General features: G+C 43.2%; 1 protein-coding gene across 3 annotated transcripts in view; it reads left to right on the top strand.

The window, feature by feature from the left end:
- TMEM241 (transmembrane protein 241) overlaps positions 1 to 27,974 on the top strand; it is a 115,168-nt gene that overhangs the window by 27,399 nt on the left and 59,795 nt on the right. For all 3 annotated transcript variants that reach the window (XR_010021491.1, XM_063076975.1, XM_063076976.1), the window contains exons 5-11: positions 10,352 to 10,429; positions 16,105 to 16,130; positions 19,237 to 19,288; positions 20,883 to 20,931; positions 21,917 to 21,962; positions 23,251 to 23,286; positions 27,341 to 27,375. Coding sequence is in view for 2 of the 3 variants with exons in the window: in XM_063076975.1 (XP_062933045.1) it covers positions 10,352 to 10,429; positions 16,105 to 16,130; positions 19,237 to 19,288; positions 20,883 to 20,931; positions 21,917 to 21,962; positions 23,251 to 23,286; positions 27,341 to 27,375 (322 nt within the window). In the remaining variant the exon portion in view is untranslated. The remainder of the gene's footprint in view (positions 1 to 10,351; positions 10,430 to 16,104; positions 16,131 to 19,236; positions 19,289 to 20,882; positions 20,932 to 21,916; positions 21,963 to 23,250; positions 23,287 to 27,340; positions 27,376 to 27,974) is intronic.

Genomic DNA, 27,974 nt, shown 5'->3' with positions numbered 1-27,974 from the left:
TAAGATCTGCTTCCTGACCTTGTGGAACTTAGGGGAGGGACAGTGAGAGACACATCACTCATCATGGGAACAGCACCATGAATATTCAGTGTTAAGCTTGTGCCAGTTACTTTCTGTTGCCAATATGTGACATATGAAGTTGGACTTAAGCTTCTTTCCACTTGGCCTGATTCAAGCCTGCTTGCCCAGCGTTTTTTTTTTTTTTTTTTTTTTTTTTTTTTAATCTGTGACACTGGATAAGGTCATGGTGATGATGGGTCTGATATCCTGTGTGTCAGTCTTTGGAGGGACAGTACAACTTCGACAGGTCCTTATTACTCATGTTATAATTTCCTGGTCTGAAACTTCAGTTAGACAGGATTGCCTCAGAGCCTGCACCGGTGAGCATTTAGAACAGCTGTGCAAATTCATACATTCATGAGCTTGCTGGTGAGAGGCTATCCTGGTGTTGGTGACTTGGCTGCTTACACCATGCTGTTTTCTTGCTTAGGGGAGGTCAGGGTCAGCAGTTGGAGGGACTCTGCAAATCTAGGTTAAGGCACCTTGACAGGACTGGAATTGGTTTCCTTGCTAGGCTCTTTGATTGTAGTCCTTCCTAACTGCTTGTCATGGTTTCTCTCTTCCATGAGCACAATATTCACTCAACACGTTGGGGATGGAGATGGGATTGGGGGGAGGCATTGGTGAGGAAACACATATGGATAATCAAACTCATGTGGAGTGACTTAGTTAAGGAAAATGGGGCCTGTGGGCCCCCTCTCCCCTTGTTTGGATCCAGTATCATATAAAGGAATCCACACAGGGAAAGAATGCAAATGGTGTAGACAGAGAGTCTGCCTCTAATGTTCCCTGTTATTGCTACTTAGAGGCAGTCCTCCTCCTTCACATTGTTTTCTTATCACACGTGATCAGAGTCCAGCTACAAGGATTAATTTTTAAAATGTGGGCTAGGTGGAAACACAGTAAACCCCTCCCCAGATTTTTGTTATCTTCTAGCTCCATCTAAAAATGTTTTCCATGGAGTTCCGGTCAAGATGGCAGAATAGACGGTTCCCAGTGTCACTCTCTCCCACAAATCAACCAAATTTACAACTATAAACATGTAACATCAGCCAAGCTGGGGCTGGTGGAGCTCAGGGGAAGAGGAGGAGAGACCTATGGAGTTCATGAAGGCAGGAGAAACTACGATGAAAGAAAGAAAAAGCTGCTCTGAGCATTTCGGGCCACGGCTGCTTTAAGGCTCGAGCTGCTGAGCACATGGAGCAGGAGCCAGCAGAAGCTGCAGCTGTGCCCTTCAGATGGAGTCACTAGGAGGCAGCAGGAGAGAAGACGGCCTTGGCGGCCCCCAGGACAGCAAGACCTCTAATAGGGTTCCCATGGACCAGCAAAGGAGCAAGGAGCCAGAACAACTGAAAAGAGGGGAGCCACTCAGAGGCCAGTGAGTCATTGCAAGGGACCAGTGCAGGGCCCGTCCCATGGGAAGTGTTTAGAGCATAGGCGGTGGGGGAGATAGGCCCACTAGGAGAACACTGGGACACAGCAAGAACAGCCGACCTGCCCCCCAATCAGCACAGGACCACTGAGAGGAGACTGGTCTGGAATGCAGAATTGCATGGGGTGCAGTTTGATGGAAAAACTCGGGCCCAGATCAGAGATTTTATAGAACACAGATCCACCGGGTCTCTGGAGAGCAGGAAGTACCTATAAGATAAACCATTAAACCCTGAGCTGCACAAAAAGCCTTCCCTAGGGAAACAGCAGCAAAGCAGCAATTTAAACAACCACACACTCAAGTACTGGTTCTCACAGGAAGTTCCCCTGTGTTAGAAGCAAAGGGCAAAAAATTAGTTCCGGCCCAGGCACACCACCAGTACCTTGGAGCCTTTCTGGGAACCAGAGGCTTGGATCTGGGGACCAGACCCCACTCCCACTTCCAGGCACACTGCGCCAGTCCCTCAGGGCCTGCCCAGGGACCCGAGGCGTGGAGAAGGGGACTGGACCCCCCTCCCACAACCAGGCACACCAAGCCAGCTCTTTAGTTCCCGCCCGGGGACCCGTGGTATGGAGTCGGGGACCAGACCACTCTCCCACAACCAGGCACACCATGCCAGTGCCTCGGGGCCTGCCCAGGGAACTGGGGCATAGAGAAGGGGACCAGAACCCTCTCCCACAACCAGGCATACCACCTCCACGTGGGTGGCCCACCACAGCCACCACAATAACCATGGCTGCCACAAAAGCAGCTAGATGCCACAACCACCACACAGATGGTCTGCCAACCACTGGAGTGCATTCACACAAGAACAGTCACCAGCAGAGACAAAGAAAAGAAGAGGATGTCTCTTTCCACAAAGCCCATTTCAGAGTGACAGAAGAAGCATCTGCTCTATGATAATATTGGGGGACCTGATCACATCTCTTAGCATTGGACAGATCATCTAGGCAACAAATTAACAGAGTAACCATTTTTCTTTCAGAAGGAGAGAAGAAATCTAGGGCAATTGGGGAGGTGGATGAAGAGGGAGATGGGGAGAGATTCAACAAGGGGTATAAAGAATGATTACAATTTGTAACAATACATATGCTAGTAATATTGATTTAATCAACATATCTCAATATTCAACCTCCAAAATATGTAAATCGATTTTGATTCAATAAATAAAAATTTAAAAATAATAATAAAAATAAAAATGTTTTCCATAACTCATAAAATGGCTTATTAAAATTGGACTGTTAGGGGAAAAGCTTCATGACATTGGATTTGACAATGGTTTCTTGCATATGATATGAAAGGCACAGGCAACAAAAGCAAAATGGATAAGTGGACTTCATTAAAATGGAAAACTTTGGTGCACCAAAGAACACTGTCAACAAAGTAAAAGGCAACCTACAGTATGGGAGAAAATATTTGCAAATCACTTGTCTGATAAGGTAATAGGCTATAGGTTATATAGAGAACTCCTAAGACTCAACCACAAAAAAAACCCAAATTCAAAAATGGGCAAGGGATTTGAGTAGACATTTCTGCAAAGATGATATATAAATGGCCAATAAGCCCATGAAAAGGTGCTCAACATCATTAATCAAATCAAATGCAAACCAGAACCTGAAAGAAAGTGAGCCAAGACACTGGGTACCAATCAAGCTTTCTCAAAGGAAAAGAATCTGCCGGGCTGTGCCCAAAGTGGGGGGCAGCCCAAGGCTGCCCTCAAAATGGAGAACAGTACCAGGTGTGGGGGTGGTAGAGCTTATATAGGGCACCAAGGGTTGGCTGATACCATCAAGGAGGGGCATTATGCTAATGTGGAAACTGTACAACCAGGGTGGAGAATTATGCCCTTGCAGAAGCAAAAGGGTTTCCGTTTAAGTCAGTAGGCTTCTTGTAAAGGGAAGGGGAGGAGGGGTTTAGTGCTGGAGTGGAAGACAAGGCTGGCAGCTATTTTGTGCTTATTGTGTGCACAATGGCGCCAGTCACATCCAAAATCCATCAGAACCATATGAGATACCAGATTATACACATTAGGATGTTTATTATCAAAACAACAGAAAATAACAAATGTTGATAAGGATGTGGAAAAGCTGGAACCCTTCTGCATTGCTATTGGGAATGTACGATGGTGTAGCCACTATGAAAACAGTATGGTAGTTCCTCAAAAAATTGAAAATAGAATTATCATATGATCAAGCGATTCCACTTCTGGATATATACCCAAAAGAACTGAAAGAAGGGACACAAAGAGATATTTGTGCACCCGTGTTCATTTGGCTATTTTTCACAATAGCCAAAAGGTGGAAGCAACCCAAGTGTCCATCAGAATAGGTAAACAAAATGTGTACACATACAGTGTTATATGACGGTACTTTAAAAAGTTCACGGATTCACATTTATTTTAATTCTATTTTTCCATGAACTTTTTGACATACTCTTGTATTATTCAGCCTTAAAAAGGAAGGAAATCTTGTTACATGGTACAACACAGATGAACCTTGAGAACATTATGCTAAATGAAATAAGCCAGCCACAAAAAGACAAATACTGTATGATTCCACTTATATGGGGTACTTAGAGTAGTCAAATTTGTACAGACATAAAGCAGAATGATGCCTGCCAGGGCCTGGGGAGAGGAGGGGATGAGTAGTTAGTATTTAATGGGTACAGAATTTCAATTTTGCAAAATGAAAAGAGTTTTGGAGATGGACGGTGGTGATGGTTGCACAACAATGTGAATGTTTTTAATGCCACTGAACTGTTCACTTAAAAATGGTTAAGATGATAAATTTTATGTTATGTATATTTTACCACAATTTTTTAAAGTTTAAAAAAAAAAAAACCTGGGCTCTGGTAGAAGTTTTCTTAAGGATTACATGAAAAGTAGGGGGTGATAATGTGTTCTTACTTGTCTCAGCACTCCTTTGGGGTGCTGTGGGATATGCGTATTTAGTTTAACTGAATTCAGTTGTAAAGGATAAAAGTGCAAGAAAAATAGCAATTCACTGAGAGCGGGCAAGTCTGCCCACTGTTCCAGCCCATGTATTTATGCCAAGCTGGAGGACCAATGCCCCCATTAGGATTAGCATTTTGCTAACGTGGAGGAGCTCCTGGTATTTTAAGATGTCTATTTTTCATACAACAAGGACCCTAACCACAAGTCAGCTACTTTATGTGAGGCACAGATGAAGGAAGGAGATTACCTCCCAGCTTTGTACCAGAGATGCATGGGGAAAGAGGACAAGTCTGGTCCTCTGCCCTCAAGGAGTTTGCCATCTAATGGCAGAATAAGGTTCATGTAAGTAAAAAATTTATTCCATGCTAATCAATTTATGAATATTCATTATATGTACACATATGCTTAGTCAAATACGTCACCATCTTCCAAAAAGGATGTGTGGTAGCTTATAAAAATAATTATGATTAAAATGGGATAAACATTTTTTTTTTTTTTTTTAAAGATGACCGGTAAGGGGATCTCAACCCTTCGCTTGGTGTTGTCAGCACCACGCTCAGCCAGTGAGCTAACTGGCCATCCCTATATAGGATCCGAACCCGTGGCCTTGGTGTTATCAGCACTGCACTCTCCCAAGTGAGCCACGGGCCGGCCCACGGGATAAACATTTTTATGGAGAGAATTTTAGGAGAAATCAAGGTAAAGGGTAATAGAACTCGAGGAGACTGCAGAGAGATTTAGCACATAGAAGTTTATACTCTAACGTCTCACAACATAAATACAGTTGGGCCGTGAATTCAGCTCTCAGCTTTCTGCAACCAGATAAAAAAGTTACACAGCTCTCAGTGCTTATAAGATAAGAGTAGATTTGGGTGACTCAGTGGGGCAGGTCTTCAGTACCATTCTTATAACGAATATGACCGTAACCTTGTGTCTAGGAGTCTCAGTGCATTGGAGGTATAATGACTCAGTGTAGTTCAGTAGGAGCAGCCCTCTGGGGGTAAAAACCACTGCTCTCTGGTTATCTGGTCTTGTTCAGGGGTGGGCCGAATACCTTTAGACTGTCTTCTAGGAACATTACTTTTTGTATGCACGATTTTGATAAAAATGGGGCAGCCAACAGTTCAAAGTTACTTTTTTTGGCAAGGTTCCAAAGTGTAGTTATTCTATACCATAGATTAAGGACACAACTACATGTTTTAAAATCACCCAAGAGAAAAGGTAGGATTGAAATTGTTTTACAAAAGTGAAGAAGCTGACCCAGGACTTGTGCTTGAGTGAGAGTGTCATTGCAGGGCTAGGGCCAAGGCTTTCCATAGAAAACTGTTCTAAGTCAGTCCCAACACCTGAACAAATAATAATCAAGCTTCAAAATTCCACTCTGGGAAGCACGAGAATAATGAATATGTCCAAGTAACAGTTTCTAATTTTTCTTCATAGCCAGAGAAAAATTCCCATGTAATATGGATAAAATGTTGAATTTTAAGCTAGTGGACTCTAAGAAAAAATTAGTTGCAAATTGTGTCCCTAAGTGATTAAATATATTTTAATACATGCCTGCAGTATACTTGAATTTGGTCAGTTACATTTTGGTGAACTTGGGTAAGAAGTGATGATTTTGGCTTTGTGGTAGTTGATGTTGCACCATTTTTCCTGTTGAAAGATGGTAAGAGCTTTTGTTACTGAGGCCATTCCTGTGAGGCACTGAATAGCAAGCTGACAGAGTCCTTGTTATCTTATGGGAATTACTCCAGCAAAGGCTGGCTTTCCATTTGCCTGTTTCCTCCTTCTCCCTCCCTTTGAGATGTGACCTTTTAATAAACCTGGGATCCTGAGATCTTTGTAAAGGAGGAATTTATACTCTTATTTTGCTGATAAGTGGTTAGCCATGAACCTTCAAAGCGCCATGGCAACAGAAAGTGTTCTAGAAACAGCTTTGTACCAGATATAACTGGCTTAATCAGTATAATATGTTATTTTTACTGGCTTATAAAAAGAGCCTAAAATAAACTAAGGTGCTTCACACATCAGCAGCCTGGGAAGTCCTTTTAACCTCATAAAAGTGACTCCTCATTAATTCCCTACCATCTCCCCTCTGGTACCGATCCTCTACACATTCCTAGAGTCTTGACAGTGTGGAAGAATATATTTTTCTGTTCTCTTTAGCAGCAAACAAATATCTAGATCACCTAAAAGTGGTTTCAGATGATTAAGAGGCTGGTTAAAAATGAGAACCAGAGCACATATCTCTCAGTTTTCTCATCTGTATAATGGGGATGTTACTGTCTACCTCATAGAGTTATGGAGTTTAAATATATAAAAGCGGCTGGAGTAGTGTCTAGAACACTCAATATATCTTAACTACTATTATTGCTGTTATTTCTCAGAATTTTTGTTTGATTTAACAAAGCAAGTCCTGCTGAACTTGACTCCATAAAGATAACAAAAGGCAGGTTTTCTAGAAGAATCAGTCTCAACAGGGTCTCCTGAGTTAATGTACCATAGTTCAGACCGGAATTTGTGCAGAGTTACAGACCAAGGAAAGATTGGTAATTAATGTTGCAAACTGTATTAATATTGTTGTTTTGCTTTGTTTTGTTTTTTGGTGGCTGGCTGGTACAGGGATCGAACCAATATTGTTTTTGATGGATCAATACAGAGGCTGATAGAGCGTAATTGGAGAATAAGCCCGATAGCTTCTCAGAAGAAAAAATGGCTTTAGAAAGTCAGATTTTAAATTTGTTAACTAGGAGTGGAAGATAGCCCTTTTAAAAATGGCAATGATTTTACTGAGCTCATTCATTTTAGATCTTACCAGTTTTATTACTGGAGTAAGCAGTAATCTGCCAGGATTTGGAACACACCAGTCATATTGAACTTTGGACATTTGGAGGTCCAGGAAGTTTTCACTGGAGCTTGACATAATTTGGGTATCATAACATTGAGGCTAGGAGTGTGGGCTTTGCAGATGGACATGGCTCTGCCCCTGAACCACCTGTGAGTGCTCAAGCAAGTTGCCTGATCTCTCTAAGCCTCAGTTCCCTTGTCTATTAAAACAGCATAACAGCATCTACTAGAGTTGTTGGGAGGAGACAAATAAGAGAATACAAATAAAATAATTAGTACAGTGTTTAAAACGTTGTTGGTAGATATTATTAGTGTACTTTAATTCTTTTTTTTTTTTTGTCTTTTTTGTGACCGGCACTCAGCCAGTGAGTGCACCGGCCATTCCCATATAGGATCCGAACCCATGGCGGGAGTGTCCGCGCTCCCAGCGCCGCACTCTCCCGAGTGCGCCACGGGCTCGGCCCAAGTGTACTTTAATTCTACATGTATAGAGAGATCCTTTTCCAGAATGGGATAGAGTAGGGCCTGGGAAGATTGACAAAACTGTCCACAGATCATAAAATTGAGAAAATTAAGCCTCCTCGAAGTCTAGAGTTAAGGTCTAGAGTTCTGTCATCTCAATCCCAAATCTGATCTCATTATTGATTTTATAGCTGAGGAGGCAAAAGCCACTTTAACTAAGGCCTTGATTTGATAAGCTCCAGGCCAGCCACCCTTTTATATTTGCTGTGATGTGCCACATGATTGACTTGTCCAAGCTTTTCTTTGCTGTCCCCTCAAGCCAGGAACTAGACGGCCAGGGCCCAAGTTTGCCAAACATGGGCCTAATGGATAAAGCCAGCTTTAAAATCTACATATACATATAAAATCTCTTTAATAATCTTAAAACACAAAAAATCTGTATAAATAAAAATAAAAATAAAAAAACGAAAACCGCAAAATCTTAAAATATAAAAATTTTAAAGTAATAAAAAGAAGCACAAAAGGTAAATGAAATAATAGAAAATAAAATAAAGTTTTAAAGAAAAAACCAATTTGAATTTTTAATGAAAGTAAAAGTAGAAAATATTAAAAAAAAGAAGGCAAGAACTGAAAAGGACATAAAATAGTGCAAGTTAGAACAGAATATTAAAATAGGGAAGAGCTGTACAGTTATAGAAGAAGTTTCTAGAAGTTTATAAAGATAAAGAATAAACTCAGATGAAAGTAGGCGAGTGGCATAATCTTGAAGTGGGTCCTCTAACCTAGAACAGTGTACCCAGGTTGGTTCTCAGCAGAGGCTGCTGAATTAATGATGTTGACCACCCTTCCTGCAGTGCTCTTGGGCCACTGTCTTCAGGTCCTTTACCTACAGTATTTCGGTCATTCCTCCCAGCTGCTCCAGGTTAGAGATGTTAGTATCCCCATATGAAAGGGAGGAAACAAAGGTTTGGATAAGTGCCTTGCTCCACTAACAGATGGTGGAGCTGGAGTCTGAAGCCCAGTCTGAGGCTAAAATCCTTTTTCTTTGTTTTCTGCCTTCCAGGAAACATCATTATCACCAACGATAAGACAATAACAGAATCCCCTGCCCCTTAGTCCTTCCCCCTCGCCTGTCAAGTTAGGGGACACTGCCATTCTCAGCAAACAGCCCAGCAGTAGGAAACGGGCAGCAGGTACCTGCCTATCCTAATAACCCACTGGAGTGTTACATTTTTTGTATCTTCTCCTCCCATTTTTTTTTTTTTTTTTGAGCAGAGTTGATCCCATTTATTCAAATGTTTACCTCAGTTCAGTCTCCTAAATATTTTCCTAATGTGGCCACTTCTCTCCATCTTCACTGCCACTCCCAAGTTCAGGCCACCATCTTGTCACTCCTATTAGTTTCCTGTGGCTGCTGTAACAAATCACTACATACTTGAGTGGCTTAAAACCACAGAAATATATATCCTCACAGTTCTGGAGGCCAGAATTTCAAAATCAGTATCCCTGGGTCTAAATCAAGGTGTTGGCAGGGCCGCACTCCCTCCAGAGACTCTAGGGGAGAATCTGTTCCTTGCTTCTTCCAGCTTCTGGTGGCCCTGGCATTCTTTGGCTTGTGGCCACATCACTCCAGTGTCAGCCTCTGTGGGCAGATGGCCTCTGCTCTGTGTGTGTCAAGTCTCTGCCTTGCTCTTATAAGGATACATGTGATTGCATTTAGTGCCCATTGGATAATCCGGGATAATCTCCCCATCTCAAGATTCTCAATTAACTCACATTTGCAAAGACTCCCTTTTTTGCCATATAAGATAACATTTATAGGTTCCGGGGATTAGGATGTAGATCTCTTTCGGGGGAACCATTTTTCAGCCTATGATACCCCTTTTTGCAACCTCTCTGCTTCCTGTCCTCTACTCTGCAGCCTGTGTTCCTTTAAATAAGCAGTTCATGTCATGGTCTGCTTTCAAACTCTGAGGTGGTTCCTCTCGCCCTCAGGACTATCCTCTGTTCCTTGATACAGCCCTTCCTCTGCCCACTCTTCCCTTCCTCATTATATCTTCCCATGCTCAGCTTCTTCCAGTTCCTTGGAGGAGCTGGATTCACTCTCTCCTGTGGGCCTTTGTGTGCGCCTCTGCGCACGACACTTGCCTACCTGCTCTCTTTATGTTTGGCTCATGTGAGGTCATCTTCAGTTCTCATTTAGACTTGGGACTTTGCTTCCTCCAGGAAGACTTGCTGTTCCCACACTGGGCTCGGTCTGCCCTTCTGTGTGTTCCATCTGAGCGCTCAGCTGATGCAACAAGTGCCCTATCATGTGCCCTCCTTGTTCACGGATGTGTCCCCTGCTTGGGCACAGTGCCTGATACACAGGAGACTTAATAAATACTTGTCGATGAGAAAACCCACAGAAGGGGAACCTCTCCATCCACTCTACCAAGAATAATACTACAACAAAGAGCACTCACTTAGGTGGAAGAAATTATATGTGTGAATGCCAGAAGTTCCCACAGATCATTATTTTTAAGTAAAAATCAAGAATCATGTAATTATGATATAGACGAAAATATTTTTATGCTTATTATTCTGTTTTCTTTCAGGCTGTTCCTGTGTTTCTCACTTTGCATAATGTAGCTGAAGTTATCATCTGTGGGTACCAGAGGTGTTTTCGGAAAGAGGTAAATGATCATGCAAAATGCTACTTTCATTCCCTTGCTTTAAATTGCAAAGAAGCACTTTTCTTTTCATGGCCCAAATTAGTGTCTTCCTTTTCCTGCCACCAGTTTCCTGTCAAGACTGCCTGACGGTGGTCACTAATTTCAGGCAACACAGTTTGGACATAGCTTCGGTTCACCAGACATACGTGGGAATGCTTGTTGGTGCAAACGGAACTCGCCTGCAGGCCAGGGCCAAATCAGGCCCTTGGGAGAGAGAGGAACCTGCCGAGGGCTGGTGCTGGCACTGGCTGGGGGTGGAAGAGCATGGCAGACTTCCACACGGGCGCCGGTGCTCTAGCCCAGCAAGGGAAATAGTTTTGTTTCCAGTCTCTGCTCTACCTCATTCCCCTCCTGCTCCTCCGTCTGCGAAAGGCATGACAATGACACCCAACTCATAGAGTTGTTGGGAGGATGCAGCAGCCACCCACGTGTAAAGTGCTTCCAACAGTTTCCAGCACGTAGTAGGTGCTCTGTACATCAGCTATGTTTATTAATATTGTTAGTGGCGGTTTTAATTTGGTCCCTCCTTCGGGAGTTCCTTTCTTCTAACATCTGCCCATTTGGTTTCATATCAAGTTTTGGAACTTTTTAAACTACAGAGAGGGCTAGCTGGCTGCTTCAGGCCACACACCCCTTACAGATGTGCGGGAGACAGAGGTGTCCTTCCCGTGGGCTGAGGCCACCACCACACCTGAGCTCCCTCTGTCATTCCCTCGGCTCCTTGGAGGTGGCTTCCTCGGTTATCCCCTCCTTCCTGTATGGTGACCGTCTCCCTCTCTGCTGGCTCATTTCCCTCAGTCCCCTGAGGATGGAACGGGCTCTGGGAGACTGACTCTTGTTAGCCCAACCCTGGAAGGGTGTGTTTGCAAAATCAACCCTCAGATGGGGACGTCAGCAAGCTCGTTGCCTGTGTATCCACCTCCACCTCTGCCTCATCTCAGCCTTTCCCTTCTTGGACACAGGCCTTAAAGAGCTCAGGGCTTTATGCTGTCCACGTCCTCTTGTCCTTCTCACTTTCAGCTACTACTGCTTCTGCCCCTGCTGTTTCCCTGACGTTGCTCTGGCTGAAGTCACCAATGGCTTCATCTCTGCAACTCCTTGTTGGCTTTTCTGGAATCTCTTGGCCCCCTTGGCCTTCATGACCCTGCACACTGCCTGCTTCTCTTCCTGAGTCTCGGGCTCTTCCTTCACAGCCACTGTCCTTCTCTTCTTTTTCCTTTGTCTGCTTCTTCAAGGTCTTCTAGGGCTACGTCTCAGGAGCCTTCTGTTTACTTGGGATGACTCCCAAGTGCCCATCTCCAGTCCAGACCTCTTTCCTGAGCTCAGGTCCCCAACAAGGCCCCAGGGCCTGATGTCGTCTGGCTGTCCCTGGGTATTTGAAATGCAAAGGGATCAAAGTGCAGCAGATCTGTTCCCCCAGACCTACTTCCCACTTGGTAATCAAAATCCTGTTCATCGACACCCAAGTCAGAAGCCAGGAGTCGCCCTTCCACCCACATTCAGTCTGTTACTGAATCTGTCCTCTCTGCTTCCCCCCACTGCTGCTGCCGCCTTAGCTCAGGTCCTCATCTGTGTTTCACGGCTGCCCCACTGGGGGCCAAGGAATGAGAACTTGATCCCCTGAGCTCTTGGGGCAGCTGGGGAGGGCCTGGAGGGAGCAGCCCTGGGTTTATCCAGTTGTTTTCCACGCAGGCTGTCCCATGACAAAGGCAGGGAGGTGGGGGCCTCAGCACTTTTGGCCAATCTCTGTGCAGTTGTAGTCTGGGCTCCCCAGGGAGGCCATGCAGCTTTCTCTGACGTTTTACTCACCGTCCCTTGTGCAGCATCCGTATTTCATCAGTTCTAACGTGTGATTCTTTTTTTCACATTTTAACCTATCTAAAACTGGGAGGCTCTTTCAATCACTGATGTGTCCTGGTGTCAGTTTTTCCCCTTTCTTTGTAGTACATAAAATAAGGGGAAATTTTACAGTCAGCAGCGTCTTGTGTTTAGTAAGACATGGCATAGTTTTCCCTGTATCTCCGGCTGCTTCCTCTGAATCCTCCAGTGGTGGGGACCACATGACGGCTCTCTCCCTAGCTCTGGGCTCAGCCCCCAGAACTGGAGCTGAGCAAAATAGTCACTAAATAGTCACTGAGGGTTCAGGTTCAGAAACTTCCTGAGAGTTACTTAGCTCTGGGAGACTGACTCCTGCCACTCACATTCCAGAAAGCCCTCTTGTTCACCAAAGGGGTACTTTCTTATGAATGGAGAAATGAAAATTTACCTGGCCTAGGGCCAAGATCGAGGCTTCTCCAGAGGGTTTTGCTTCCTGATAGACAAGTCAGATCCTATAGATGAGGGTGAGTGCAGGACTCAGGGTGAGGGAGCTCTCCAGGGAGAGTTCCATCCAGGGTCAGATATCTGGCTGTGAGTGCCTCTAGAGACCAGGGTCAGATATCTGGCTGTGAGTGCCTGTCCCTGGAAATAGGTGGATGAACAGCACAAGATTTTGAATCTTCACCTCCATTTCATCACTAACACAAAACATCATTTCCTGTCAGGGAAAATTAGAAAACAATTGAGTGCGTAGGGTATTTTTTTAGTTATTAAAAAAAAAAAATCCACCTTTCTTCCCTTTATAAATGCAATAAGGCATAAGAAGTTATAGAAAATGCAGAGGGAACGCCCCACACCTTCCTCCCTGAGGACACCACTCTATTCTTTCAGACTTTTTCCCAATGTGCATATATAGATGTATTTACACAAATGGTAAAATACATCCTGTTTTTCCATTTAAAAATTTGTGAGGAATCTCTTTTCGTGTCACCGTTGGACACTGGAGGAAGCGTAATACGTTGGCCTGTCCTGACTTGTAGACTTTCAGGTGGTTTCCAGCAGTTTAGGATAAAATGTGCTGTGGGTTGAAGAGTGCTGTGGTATGTTCTCGATGTGACTTCATCCCTGGTCACACAGCCAGAGCCTTTATGAGGGGATCTCACATGAGGAAAACAGTTGCATGCCACCTCACAGATGGTTACATGGTACAGTGAGGGTTATTTAGTTCATGATGTGTAGATTTTATTGGAATCAATTTTGGAAAGTAAAGTCGGCCTCCTTGTGATCTCATTCCCAGATTATTAGAACAAACTCCCTCTGGAGCCTGTAGCTCATTTTCAGCACCCACAACTAGTTCTTTGTGGACGCATGCACACACATGTAGTTTGACTGTAATGTAATGTGTGGCTTGTGAGATTAATCTTACTACCTTGCAGATATATTTATCACGCTTTAATATCAGCATACTGCTGTTGTATTCATATGTTTGTTCAGTATTTATTAAGTAGACACTAAGTGTCAAATGTTTTTTAGGCCTTCTCCAGCTGCAGAGATGTAGAAGACACATTTATTACTCTCACAGAACTCAGGGTGGAGTGGAGGAGTTGACATGTAAACAGGGGCTTTGACTTCCATAGAGTGTCTTATGGGCGGGGACAGAGATGGGGGTGGACAACCAGTAAGTCTGCTTGGAGTGGCAGGGAAGTCTCCCCCAGGGGGCTAGATTTGTGTAGAGGTTTCCAGCTGGACAAGGAGAAAGGCACTCCAGACAGGCAGAAGAAACAGCAAATGAAGACTACTACTGGCTTTGGGGCCAGTGGGGGTGTCACTGCGGGACTGACAAGTGTGCTGTGGCAGAAAAGGGCCTGGTTCTAGAAACAATCTGGAGCCAGAGCACATGGACCCAACCCTGTGACCCTGGGCATTTTCCCTAATTTCTCAGTGCCTCAAGTGCCCTTATCTGTAACATATAACCCATGACTGTTAATAAGCCCATAATTAAGTGAGTCAATCCATGTAGAGCTCTTGTGACAGTGCCCAGCACAGAGTAAGTGGCACTCAGAGTAAGTTAGCTAACCCAGAGAAATGTGAGCTATTTATTGTTATTTTTGGCAATATGACTTTTTTTTTTTTTTTTTTTTTGTCTTTTTCGTGACCGGCACTCAGCCAGTGAGTGCACCGGCCATTCCTATATAGGATCCGAACCCGCGGCGGGAGCATCGCCAAGCGCCGCACTCTCCCGAGTGCGCCAAGGGCTCGGCCGGGCAATATGACTTTTGAGGAGTTAAACTGACCCATTCAGAACGCTGAGATATCTTTAGAACTTATTACGAGGTTATTTTTGGACTAAGGTCTTGAAAAGGTGATTGCCCCCACATTTACTCCTCAGCTGTTTTCAGAGCCCTGGGGGAATGGAGCTAAGTCATGAATCTATTGTTTGTTTTTACTCTCCATATCTCAGTTTCTGGGCTCTTTAGGTCAGAGGGAATTTAAATGAAAAAAAGAATCTCTCCTGCGTGGAAGGGGTGAACTCTTTCAGGCACTGGATTGATCAGTTGAGTTGCCCTGTAGTATAAGCCCTGGAACGCTTACTGGGTGGACATGTTATTCAAGGAAAACTTGGAGCATCCCTTTAGTCTCTGTCTTCTCTTTTTCTACTCTTCCATCAGACTGTTGAGATTTCAGTTATATTTAGCCCAGAATCTTTTAGTCCCATGTTTTACTGTAATGGGGCAATCAGGCAGGTATTGTGAGCCAAATCACCTTTGCCCTGGCTGTCTTCTCTGTGCTGAAGGGCCAACTGTTCCCTCCAGGGGGCAGTACAGTCACGGTGGGCCTTGCTTCCTGTACTCTGCAGAGGCAGGGTTGGGCAAAGATCAGAGAGGAAAGATTACAGAGATGCAAGCCACAGCTTTGCATGCAAATAGAATCTGTTTATTACACCAATGAAAACTTGGTTATTTGGAAGCACATAAAAACTCAAGTGCCTTCACAGCAAACCACATATGTTTCTCTTGTCAACTCTTCACTTCTAAACAATGTTTATACTTCACACTTTATCTGAACTGGTATCAAAAATTGTAGTTTGTCCCCAACTAGCAAAATAATCCTTCTGAAATGTTCAGAATTAATCTGTCATTCTACTTGTTCTTTCCCTGTATCAAATAGAGAAAAATCTGTGCTACTTCCTGCAAAAACTTCCTCAGTGCAAAGGACAAATTCCCTTAAATTAATTAAAAGGAGTTGATGAGGGTAGATCCAAATCGTCATTAAAACAAGCTTTAAATGCCAACTTTACATTTCCCCAGTCTGCCCTTTTTTCCTTCTCTCTAAGGGTGGAGTAAAATGTTCCTTCTCTTTTTTTCGTTTGTTACTTCATATTCACATTATACTGGATAATTTACAGGGCTGCTCAGAGTCACAGCTGGATTAATGAAAGAGATATTTAAAGAGACAGAACTAGGGTAGAAGTTGAACAAGAGCTTAATTTCTTTTTTTTTGTACAGGTTATATAATGATTTCTCTCTCCTTTCCTTGGTAAGATTTCGAGGGCTTGGCCCTGACGTCATTTTGTTTTTCTTGGGTAAACATAGCTCTAATGCTGAAAGTGCTTTGCTGAAGTGACTCACCTCTGGGACTGAGTCATTCTTCATTTGGTCCCTGCAGAAAAAGCCTCAATAAATGCTCAAGTGCAGCAAGCTATTAAGCCCTCTAATGAAATTACTCATAGTTTATTTGCCTTTTGATCTAAATGTTTTCTGTTGGGGAGGAAAAAAGGTTTTTAAAGACTAATTATAAGTCTCTTTACTTTCATACAGAAAACATCTCCTGCAAAGATCTGTAGGTAAGTTTAAAAAAAAAAAAACCCTCTAAAATAGAAAATTTAACCCGATTTTAACTTGGATGATAAACTGTTGAAGATTCATACTCTGGGAGCTGACAGAAGAATTTATTACAAATACTAATGTGTTCCTATTTTGTATCTTATTCTAAAGTTTATTTTTTCTCTTCCTTTTTTTTTTGTGGGAAATTTTATTCGTAAGGGGGAAACAAACACAACCAATCCATACTAGATTTCAGCCATTGAAGCCTAAAACTTCACTAATAGTTGCTCAATACTGATGAAGAATGAAAATGAAAAACATGGAAATGACTTAAAATTTTAAAAATAATGTTTGCAGTTTATTGGGTCTTTAAGATTTTCCATTGTGGAAAAAGCACTAGCCTGTTGGTCCTGGGATCTGAATTGTGGTCCTGGGCCATAGCAAAGTGATCACGGGCAGGTTTCATTAACCCCTGTGCCAAAGTTCCTTAGTTGGAGCATGAGCCAGTCTGTCCTCTCATGCAGGCCTGCAGTATTCTAATTCTAACCTGGGTGCCTTGCTCTCTGACTGCTTCCTACTTTCTCTGCAGTAGCTAAGAAGCTCAGTCCTATACACAGAAAACCAACAGAGATGCTTTATTTAGTAGATGGATTTAAGATTTTTGTTTCGGGTATTTCTGGGCTTTCATCTAAACTTCCCTTCTTTTTTGCCTTTACTATAGGCCGCAACTTGAAAGAAAAACAAACAAAACCTCAGGACTCAAGCTCTTGTTTAGAAGGACAGGTGTTAAGGATGCGTTAAATCCCACTAATATCTGATATAATCAGATGTGGCTCAAGGCCAAGTGTGGTGAGAAAACCAGGCAGCTCTGCCCTAAGGTGTTGTCTGTTGGAGGGGATCTCCAATGCTCATTCCCTGTCGATGGGGAAGCATCCCGTATTCTATAGCGACTTCCACTATAGGCAGACACCAACCTTGTTAGGATTCTCCCTTCCTTCCACCTAAAACTTGCCTATTCCTGTGCAATCCCAGGAAGCCCCCTGACAATCTCCCTTCCACTCCCCACACTCTTTGCCTCGGATTCTTCTCTAGGTCCTTCACGTGTGTGCCTTGAGAGTCAGCAAAGCTGTAGGAGTAGGGTGGCCTATTGTCGTGACCTTTCCAAGACTGTGGGGCCCCAGCTCCGAGGGCCCCTCTGTGCCTGTCCTCCTACCTCTGGCACAGCTGGCCCTACTAGTCTGTCAGGTACAGTACACAACTACATGTGGTTACAGCAGAGAGGACTGTCAGAATTGATGAGCATCACTGTTTTCAGAGAACTAAGATTATAAATATCAGGTTGTTGCACATTGCATAGTATAATATGAGGGTACTTTGAAAAGTTCATGGAAAGATTCATATTATCTTTTTTATTTTTTGGCAGCTGGCTGGTACAGGGAGTGAACCTTGGACCTTGGTGTTAGTACCATGCTCTAACCAACTGAGCTAACCGGCCAGTCTTGTATTTTAATTCTGTTTTTCCACGAACTTTTTGAAGTACCCTTGCATATATGTGTGTATATATAAAGCATATAGTCTATATGTAGAATACAGAATTCTATATGTATATAGAGTACATACTGGTATGAGACTGAATATGACAAAGTCCCTAAAGTGCCCATGCTATATTCAGTGCTTTTGTTCATACCTTTGGTCCTTTGCTGTTTGCCGTCTGACGAATGGTCTGTAGTAAATGAGCCCAACACTATAGTTTATGTTGTTGCATTTATAAAATGGAAAGAGGATTGAGTCTAAGTGATAGTTTGGGTTTTGTGCTTTCTGGAACTTCTTTTAGGAGGAGAGAATGATTGGGGAAAGCTACAGGCAAGACCTTTTGGTATATGAAACCCAGAAGAGATGCTAAAAACCGGTTATTACTGAACCAGCTCCAAATCACCTATCCAGTGAATGAGGATAGCTTTCTGAAAGTATTTGTGATTGGCAATGTGACTTTTTTATGCAAGAATTTTTAAAAATCATTTTATTGTGGAAATTTCTAAACATATATGAAAGTATGCAGAATAATACAATGAAGCCCCATGTACCCGATTCCCACCTTCAACAATTTCCAACTTATGGCCCTGCCTACTGCCTCGCTTCAGTATTACTTTGAAGCAAATCCCAGGCACCATAGCATTTCATCAGTAAGTATTTCAGTATGTATAAGAGATTTTTCTAATCAAACTTTTTATCTGGGGAAAAAAGTTTAAACCTACAGAAAAGTTGCAAGAGTATTACAGTGAACTCCCATTCACTTATGTTTACCCACTGATAACATTTTTTGCATTTGTTTTCTTTCCCTTTCCATATAGATGTATGTATATTCACACATAAGACACAAAATATGTAATATATTTTACTATTCTTATCTTGTTTTTTCTCAACTGTTTGAGAATAAGCTGTAGAGATCATGACCCTGTCCCTAAATACTTCAAAGTGTATCTCCTAAAAATAACAGTCTCTTATATAACCAAAGTGCATTTATTAAATTTAGAAAATTAACATCTGATACAATACTCTTATATAGAGTTCATGTTCAAATTTTGCCAGTTATCCCAATATTGTCTTTTATAGCAGTTTTTCCTCCAAGATGTCATGTCTCTGAACACTTCTTCAGCCTTTCATTATCTTTCATTGCCTTCACATTTTTGAAGAGTATAGGCCTGCTGTTTTGTGGACTGTCCTTAAATTTAGGTTTGTCTCAGTGTTTCCTCATGATTCATAAAGTGGTCTGATTGCCCAATTTTCCAGTTGTGCATTTTTTGGGATCTGTAGTTGAAAAAAATCTCCTTTTATTAGACATTTAGCAGGCACACTGTTTTTCTTGAGTGAGCCAGCTGTGGTTTTCCAGATGTCCTGCAAATGCCTTACTCTGGGAAATGACTCGCTGAGCCCCAGAAAAGGAAATGTCTGGTTATCAGCAGACCACATAATTGAAAACTATACCCGGGTTCTTAGAGGATGAACAGGGGAGCTGGGCAGGATCTTTGCCCCATCCAGACCCCAATGAGTGCATTTCAGCCTCCTTCTCTGGGAAGCCTTTGGTGTTGAAAGGTGAAGCTGCCTTGTTTTATCTCCTCCCCACAGTGCCCTCTTCCTCCTGGCCGCTGGAGGGTGCCTTCCGTTCAACGACTCCCAGGTAAGTCCAGGTGAACTCATTCTGCCTTCAAAGTGCCTTTTACTCTCTGAAGCCTGCGTGTATGAGCAGAATTTTCTAGTCCTTCCTTTTAGAATTGGGATAACCCCGCCTATGCAGAGGCATTCAGAAGCTTTCAGGCTAGGTGACTTTTGGCCTGGGCAACACCTTTTCCCCAGGGCTTTGCCTTCTCCCCAAGGCTGTGACAGCATGGCCTGCAGAGCTCTGGCCCCAGGTGCAGGTGCATGCAGTCTGCCCTCTATGTGCCTAGTGAACCTGCAAGCCAATGCCTAAGTTGCCCCAACCTTGAGCATTGAGGCAGAGTTGATTTTTCCTCTCCACCTGAGGGCCCCATCTTCTGCAGAGTGATTTTCACTTTGTTATCTGGTGCCGAAGTTGAGTTTTCTTTATGAAGCACTGAGGACCCACTCCTGCACCCAGTAGTCATCTCATTGCTAGGTTTCTTTTCTTTCTTTTTCCCTCTCTCCTTTTCTCCCCCAGCATAATTAAGTCCCCACCAAGTATCAGGCACTGAGCCAGGCTTTGGGGGCACAAAGACGAAGATTAATCTTTGTCCAGGCAGAAGTCGAAGTCTAGAGCAAAGGGGAAGTAAACAGATGAGTAAAACAGACCATTATCACACAGGGAGACCAGGGCTCTGCCCCAGGAGGAATGGGGGGCTGTGAAGCACCTAAGGAGACTTGGGGAGGGGAAGTAGGAGCAGCTAACAATTACGGGGAGCCTGCTGTGTGCCAACCCTGAGCCAGTGCTTAATGTGCCTCATTGTGTTTAAAATCTCACATTTCTGTAAGGATAGGGACAAGTATTATGTCTATTTCATAGCTAAAGAGTAATGAGGCTCAGAAGTTCCACAGCTAATGAATAAGCAGGGATTTTAAAATTTAACCCCGATCTTTCTGATGCCAGAGCCAGACTCTGCTTATTACACCTAAATGTGGAAGAGCGAGGAGGTGTTAGCCAGGAGAAGAAAGCAGGTGAGGGTAGAGTCCTGGAGGTGTCATGACTATTGTGTGATTCAACTTTATTGAGCACCTACTGTGTGTCTACCCCTGTTCCAGTTCCTGCCCTCCTGGAATTTACAATCTAGGGGAGGGTGGGTGGAGATAGAGACAATAAGCAAAGAATAAGTAAAATGGAGAGTGTATCGGATGATACAGAGTTTTACAGAGAATAACAAGGAAGAGAGGAAGAGGAGGGAATCCCCTCAGCTGAGTTGTAGGGGAAGCAGGGAAAATGCAGGTCATCCCTGTTCTCTAGGGAAGGGGATTGTAGATGCGACTGGAGGGGTTGATGGGGGCTTGTCCTATATAGAGGTCCCTGGGTGTCGTGAGTTTGGACTTGAACACAATGTGATGGCAGCATGGGGCATGGGTGCTGGAGGCAGAGCATCCTGTTAGGAAGATGTTGTAGGCAACTGGGTGAGGAACGTGGAGGAACTGACTTGAGGACCCAGGAATCCTGTTTTGTGACCCTCCCCTGGCTCTGTACACTGATGACTAGGGTCTCTGATTGCCACGCTGGATCCTGTTTGTCTGTACTTACAGCCATTTCTTCTTTTTTCAACCCTGTGTTACAGTTTGATCCAGATGGATATTTTTGGGCTGTAATTCACTTATTCTGTGTGGGTAAGTTTTAAAAGAATATTTGCTTAAATAATTGAGGTGTATTATTTAGACCTTATTGTGTGTCCACTTTTTAGCAACCCTGGACAAAAGGAAAATTAAATCCGAGGTGTCAAGGTTAAAATTAAATGGGCATTTTCTGGGTTGGTTTTCTATTTTTGAGCTTTCCTCCAATGTTTCCATTTCCAGTATAGCTCCCTCTTTTTTTTTTTTTTTTTTTTTTTTTTGTCTTTTTCGTGACTGGCACTCAGCCAGTGAGTGCACCGGCCATTCCTATATAGGATCCGAACCTGCGGCGGGAGCGTCACTGCGCTCCCAGCGCCGCACTCTCCCGAGTGCGCCACGGGCTCGGCCCTAGCTCCCTCTTTTTCATGATAAGTATTAAGTAACTCACCATGGCTCAGGTTTTGCTTGTCAAAGTTTACTTGTGGAATGCTGGTTGGTCTTCTCTAAAAATAGTGGGAAGATATCCACAAGTTCGTGTCAAGAATAGTTTCTTTCAGTAGTACAGCAAAAAAAAATTTAGGTGGTGAAATAAAAGTACCATTAGATTTTATTTCAAATCACATGTTCAGTGTTTCTTGTCTGGAGGCTTAGATGGAAACAACAGTGCCCTGAGTTTGTTAACACAGATCAGAAAATTTCAGAAATCCACTGGTGATTCCCTTTCTCATGTGTGTCATGTAAAGGAAATAAAAGCTTCGTTAATCATGTCGTTCTGTGGTCATGGAGCTTTCATTGCCCAGCACGCTCTTTGGGTCCCTTGAAGGACTGAACTGCATTATCATGGAGGATTATTGAATTCGCATCCTTGAAACTCTCCAAATTTTGGTCTCCTCCTGTCAGCTGTGTGTGACCCTTGTAGGGAAAAGGGGACCAGCAGCTGCACCTTTGGGGGCCCTTTTCCATGAGTGTTTTGTGCTTCCCTGGAAGTGTACTAACTTAAGCAGAAGGCTGTGTACAGTGACACATGTAGCTTCATTTTCAGGAGCTTACAGAATACTGCAGAAGTCCCAGAAGCACAGCACGTTAAGGTAAGCTCTTTTGATGAGCTGTCATTTGGTTAGGCGTGTTGGAGAGAGTGTTCCCTTCAGCCGTGAGGGCTGCAGACTCGGCCTCAAAGCCATATCTCCTCTGGGTGCTTGGCCCACACAGGCTGAGCCCACCAATGCCTAAAACTAGTCACCCTTGGTGACATGTGAAGAGGCATGGAGTCTCATCCCCTTTCTTCAAGGGCAGCCATTTAGATGGCTTTGTAATGAAATGTGTGTGACCAGCTGCTCTGGGCCCCAACTGACTACATCCGGCTGAGAGAGACAACTCTTTTTTTCTTGTTTCCCCAGCCCCTTCCTGACTTGACTCAGTTTAGATCCAGAAGTCTTCCCAGTTACCAGCTCTGTTCTTGGGTAAAATGAGGCCTTTGTTGCAGGCAGTCAATGAAACAGCCTTGGTGAATGTAAATGAAAAAAGATGAGGATTCAGGCCTCAATTGAGCTATGTAGCTAGCTGGCCAGCTGGCTTCTGGGTTTGGGGGCCTGCCTCAAGGCCTAAAAAGAAGGGCTGAAGGGAATGACTCCTGAAAATAGGTCTTACCCTCTGAGAATGTGTGGCTTTCACTCCCTAGGGCACCTTTTGTTCTTTCAATAAAGTGTTTTTGTGGCAAGAAGCCAGTAGAGTTGCCAGATAAAATACAGGATGCCCAGTTAAATTTGAATTTCAGATAAGCAGCAAATACTTTTTTTTTTGTTTAAGTATGTACCATGCAATATTTGGAGCATACTTACACTGAAACATTACTCTTTATCTGAAATCCAAACTTATATTTGAGTGCCCTGTGTTTTTATTTGTTAAATATGGTAGCCCTAGAAGCCAGTCCAGTGGCCTGAGTTGACACTCCTTCAAAAGTGGCAAATGTATGCATGGGAAACAGTTGGCCACAGGGAAAAATGTATGACAGTACTAAACTAGGAAATGTTTTTTAAAAATGAACCAGGAACTTGTTTTGAATATAAAGTACTCTTCCTCCTATTTATTGATAATTTACAAAAGTAGTAACATATATACACATAGAATTTATTAATGAAAGGTAAATACTATTTCACGTATTTAAAATACTTTTATTTCTGTTTTATCTTTTTTTCTGCATAGAATTTATTAGTAAGAGTAATGACTATTTTAAGTATTTAAAATACTTATATTATTTCATGTTTTATCTTTTTTCTCTAACATATATATACATAGAATTTTTTAATAAAACAAAATGACTATTTTATTTATTTAAAACCCTTTTTTTTTCCTTTTTTTCTCTCTCTCATTTCTTAGTGACATTGACCAGCAGTACTTAAACTATATATCCAGGTAAGTATAATTTACATTTTTAAAGAATGCATATCCTTCTAGAGCTAATGGATTTTTGTTTTCCAAATATTTTGATTAGAGGGTTCTGAGCCAATGTGCCTGCCAGGAATGCTGGTAAAATAATTTGTGAGGTGACCAGAACTGAGGAAACGAAATAGTAGTCCTGCCCTTAGACTAGACAAGAGGGGCCTTTGTCTGAACTTGGGAGGGCCACATCCCTCCCCATGGAGGACTTGTGCTTTAGAGGTGGAGCAAAGGAAGAGCCTGAGAAAACCGGAAATGAAGCAGGGAGCTAAGTCCCCTGTGAGGCTAAGGGACATATCATCTGGAGCCCACACCTTCACTGCTAGACTGCCCTAGAATCCCTTACCTGGGTGGCCCTGAGCTCAGTTCCAGGGCTTCCCTGGATCTGTCTTCCCAACTTATTCCTAGGCCCAAGGGATGTCCCAAGGGAGGCTTGTAGTGGGGGTGGGGGAGGGTGGAGATGAAGGGTGGCCTTGCAGGCCGAGCTGTCCACACACATGTGTGAGACCCTCAGGTGCAGGAGGAGCCTGAGGTGGAAAGAGAAGAGTTGGCAGTTTGGAGCCAGAGGCTGCCTATGCTTCCACATTCTGACTTGAAGCTTCAGGGAGTCCAGGAATGCAGCATTTTAATCTGGACTTCACATTGCTTCAAGTGTATATTTGTTAAGGTAGAATCAAGTTTGAGGTTTGATTAATAACTTTAAATAGGGTATATGGATTTCTTGCCATAGCCATTCCAAACCAAGCAGGGGTCAGCCTGCTAAATAGAATAGCTGGGATTGTTCTTAGATTTTAGCAGTCTCAGACAGGGCACTGCAGGGTCCTGACTGAGAAACAGTAAGATTTGCTCCTGGGAACCCAAGGTTGCCTCGTGCAGCTACTTCCAATGAAGAGGACCGAGGTTGGAGATGCACCTCAGCATTTGGTCATGCTGATTTCTGGAGGAAGTCACTCAGCTTAAATTGCTCAACACGAGCTGTACATTCCCTTTGCAGATAAAGCTTATAAATATCGGTATTTATTCAGATGCCTTTTTGAAAGCAAGATACACCCCAAGCATGGCTGCGGGCCTCTTCTGTACTCAGCTGAAAACACCCATTAGCTCCTCTGTGCTCTGACCTGCCAGCTATCTTCCAAGAGACTTTTCTGAAAACACAGAGGGCTCCTGGTATTTACAGTGTTTCCATGACATTGGGCCACTTTAGGCAGTTCTTTTTCTCCAAGCAGCCAAGGGATAAGGGATATGGAAAGACGGTCCTCCTGTCCTCTCCCGCTCCCCCCAGCTCCCTCACCTCTGCGAGGGCATTTATTGCCAGGAGCATGTGGCTGAGGCTGTGGCACACCCACCAAAGCCCCGACTCTGTTTCCAAGTCTTTTTTTCAGTACAAGTGATTAAGACGTGCAGATCAGAACGAGGGCCACTATTCAATTTCGTACTGCTGCTGGACACTGAGGGCTCGGCCTCCAGAAGCCTGCAGTCCACTCAGATGTATGGGCTGTCCTTGTGTGCTGGCCCAGAGGGCTGTCTGCCAGGGCAAAGTATTGTTCTGAGCTCTCAGTTTGAGAGAGGCAAGTAGTGGGTTGTCTCTACCTTTGGCACACACCACTATTTTCTTGAGGATCTGTTTGCTCCCTGGCCCTGACTTTTTGGTGTTTCTAATTTAGATGGAGGGATAAGTCACAAGATAGGGTGAAAGGGTGAAGAAGAAAATAAAGGGAAGGTTGTATGTGGGGCTAAAGATAAGTGCAACTTCTAAAAATGGGTATGGTTTTGATCTGCCTTTTGGGGAATCTTGGTAGTGTATCAGGAATAAATATTATGGGATGTACTGGTAGCGCCATTTCTTTTTAAGATGAGGCAGACTCTAGTCTCCCCCAGTCTATTAAATAGAAAATTATCATAATGTTACTCATTCACACTCCACCTCCTTATTTTGTAGATGAGATTGTGTGTGTGTCAAAGGGAAATAGGTGTTCTCTCTAGGGTATGACTTAGTGACACAGAAAAAAGTGTGTTGGAGTTTAACATGTGGAGATTATATTTTCCCTTTTTATTTCCTAGGAGCATAGGGAAGTTTTCTGTTTTGTTCACTGCTGTATTTCCAGATATTAGAACAGTATCTGACATATATTAGGCACTCAATAAATATTTACTGAATGAATGAATTTAAAAAGCCTGCTGCTTATCTGGCATAATATGACTTTTATATTAGTATAATTTCCTTATTAAAATTCACATGTAATTTACATTCTTAGAACTATAGGGTGCTTCAAGCTATATTTCTCTTGAAACATATTTTCACCACGAATACACCTGGAGGTGATCAAGTGCATTCAGAAAACATATTGAGCACCTGCTGTATGTATGACACTGCTAGACACTTGGGATCCAGAGATGAATAAAATATGGTCTTGCCCCCAAAGAGGCCACACGAGGAATTAGGAGTGGTTTAACACTACTTGGAATATTCAAACAGGGACTGGAGAATCAACTCTTTCATTTAATTATTTCTTCTTATTTCTACCCTCTAATATTTTATTTTAGGATTACCTTTTGGGGTGATCCTGATGATGGGATTTGGGGTATTATGGCAGGCCCTCAGAGATATTTTGGGATGGGAAGAGGTCTGTCATGTCCTGCCATAGGGCCAGTAAGTTTTGCTCCTGAAGTTATAACCAAAAGGGGATCCAGGGAGATATAATAGTGGAGTACGCACAGGGTATGTGTCTTCCAAAGGAAGACAAGTTTCAAGCACAGACTTCGTCTGTGCAGAGGACCAGTCATCGCAGTGTCTCCAGTCTCGTTTATAGTGTGTGTGTTTTTTACAGCTACCTGTAAACACTATTTTAAAAACCACAATATGTGGCTCTTCTCCATTGCCTTTCTCCCGAACCCCCTCTCCTCCTGCCTCTGCCCACGCTGCTGCTGCTCTGGGGACCATCGGAGAACTTGTGCTTTAGAGGTGGAGCAAAGGAAGAGCCTGAGAAAACCGGAAATGAAGCAGGGAGATAAGCCCAGCAGTAGGGCAGAGCCTGCGGGCTGACAGTGGTTTCCCTGCTCTCAGCCATCTCCCTACACACTGCCTACAGTGTCACCACCAACTAGAGATGCCTTGCGATGGTTCCCAGTCCCATGCACCTTACAGCCACTGAGGCTGTAACAGAAAAACAACTGCTGCCTGGACCTTTGGGGAAAGGTTCTTATTTAAGCCAGGATGCTGAGCTGTTCTGATGTGCAGCCGGGGTTGAGAACCAAAGTAGGCCATCCAGCCCTTTTTAAAAAATAATTCTCTTCTGTACTTAGATAAGTTTATTCTTAACCTCTAACTAGATCAGCTGCCTGGATGTCATTGAGTTTTGATGGAAGAGTGTGCAGAAGGTGGGGGATCTGGGTACCGTGAAGATACAGTAGAGGGGTGGGAGATGGGAGAGGTTCCTAGAGAGGAAGGTGGGAGGGTGCCAGGGTGCACATGGCTCGCATCAAAGGGACACCCCTTCACGTTCTCCTTTTCCTCCCTCCTCCCCTCTGGCATCTGTTGAAAATCAGTGCAGGCAGTGTTCAGCCACTTGGTGGATGGGATGGGTCATTTTGTGCACTTACCTTTTTAGAAATTTACCTCCTACACAGTTAATTTTGTGGCACAAAAGTACTTAGCTCACACCTACAGCTGGCTTTTAGATTGCAACCTATTTGTAATTTGGAGTTTGCATTATTTAGCTTACAGATACCCTTGGTAAATAGGTGAGTATGATAATAATTAGGATCAACTGGGTTTAAGAAAGTGACACAGCTGACCGCCAGGTAGGACATAGATTCTGTCTGTCCCAAGGATGGATTCAATCCTCTTGCCAAAACAGGAGGCATTTCAAGAGATTCTCACTCTCTCTGAGGGGTTGGATTCAGGCAGAATGAGACCAGTCAGTGCTTGTAGGCAAATCAACTATTTCTAAGTACAATGGGTAGAAATTTATATTGTTGTTTTTTTACTCCTGGCGAAGTTTTCTTGACTACTTTGCTGTATCTTTTGCAGTGTGGTGCTCCTGGCATTTGCATCTCATCCCACAGGTAAATGCCATTTGAATGTTATTTTGTTTGTTTTAGATTGCCCATTCAACCCAGTGGGCATGTCTCTGAGAGATATTTTATAAAAGATTATGGTCGCTTTCAGAGTGTCAAACTGGGAGGTTACAAATGGCTCACTTATTTGAAACTGCTCTTCATAACCCATGATATAATATTGCACAGGAATTTATTCTTTTTCTCTCTTGAATTTTGTTGTCTTTGTTTTCATTTGGTGCGATCTCAGATGTACAGACAGGTTTATTACCTGCTGAGTAAACTAGAGCTTGTTTTTACCTCTTCCAAAATTCCTTCTCCAAGCATCCACAATTGCTCATCAATTTTAGTGCTAAAGGATTTGGTGAAAAAGTTCAAATTTAGCTAGAAGCTGACCTCATTTCATAAAATTTTAACATGTGTCACCATCCATTTTTTGGAATTCCAGATTACAGACAACAAATTTTGAAATTCACCTTCATCCCATTGCTGTCTCAGTTACTCTATAGTTGGTTTTCAGATTTAGGAATTGCCCACAATACTCTATTCCATCATGGCTTTTTAATCTGAAAGGCTTTGAAGTTGATGCCAGAGATAAAACAATAACG

The sequence above is a fragment of the Cynocephalus volans genome, chromosome 13 (assembly GCF_027409185.1).
Source record: "Cynocephalus volans isolate mCynVol1 chromosome 13, mCynVol1.pri, whole genome shotgun sequence".
NCBI lineage: Eukaryota > Metazoa > Chordata > Mammalia > Dermoptera > Cynocephalidae > Cynocephalus > Cynocephalus volans.
Note: the sequence above shows the minus strand (reverse complement) of the source record. Positions and strands in the feature narration are given on the sequence as shown.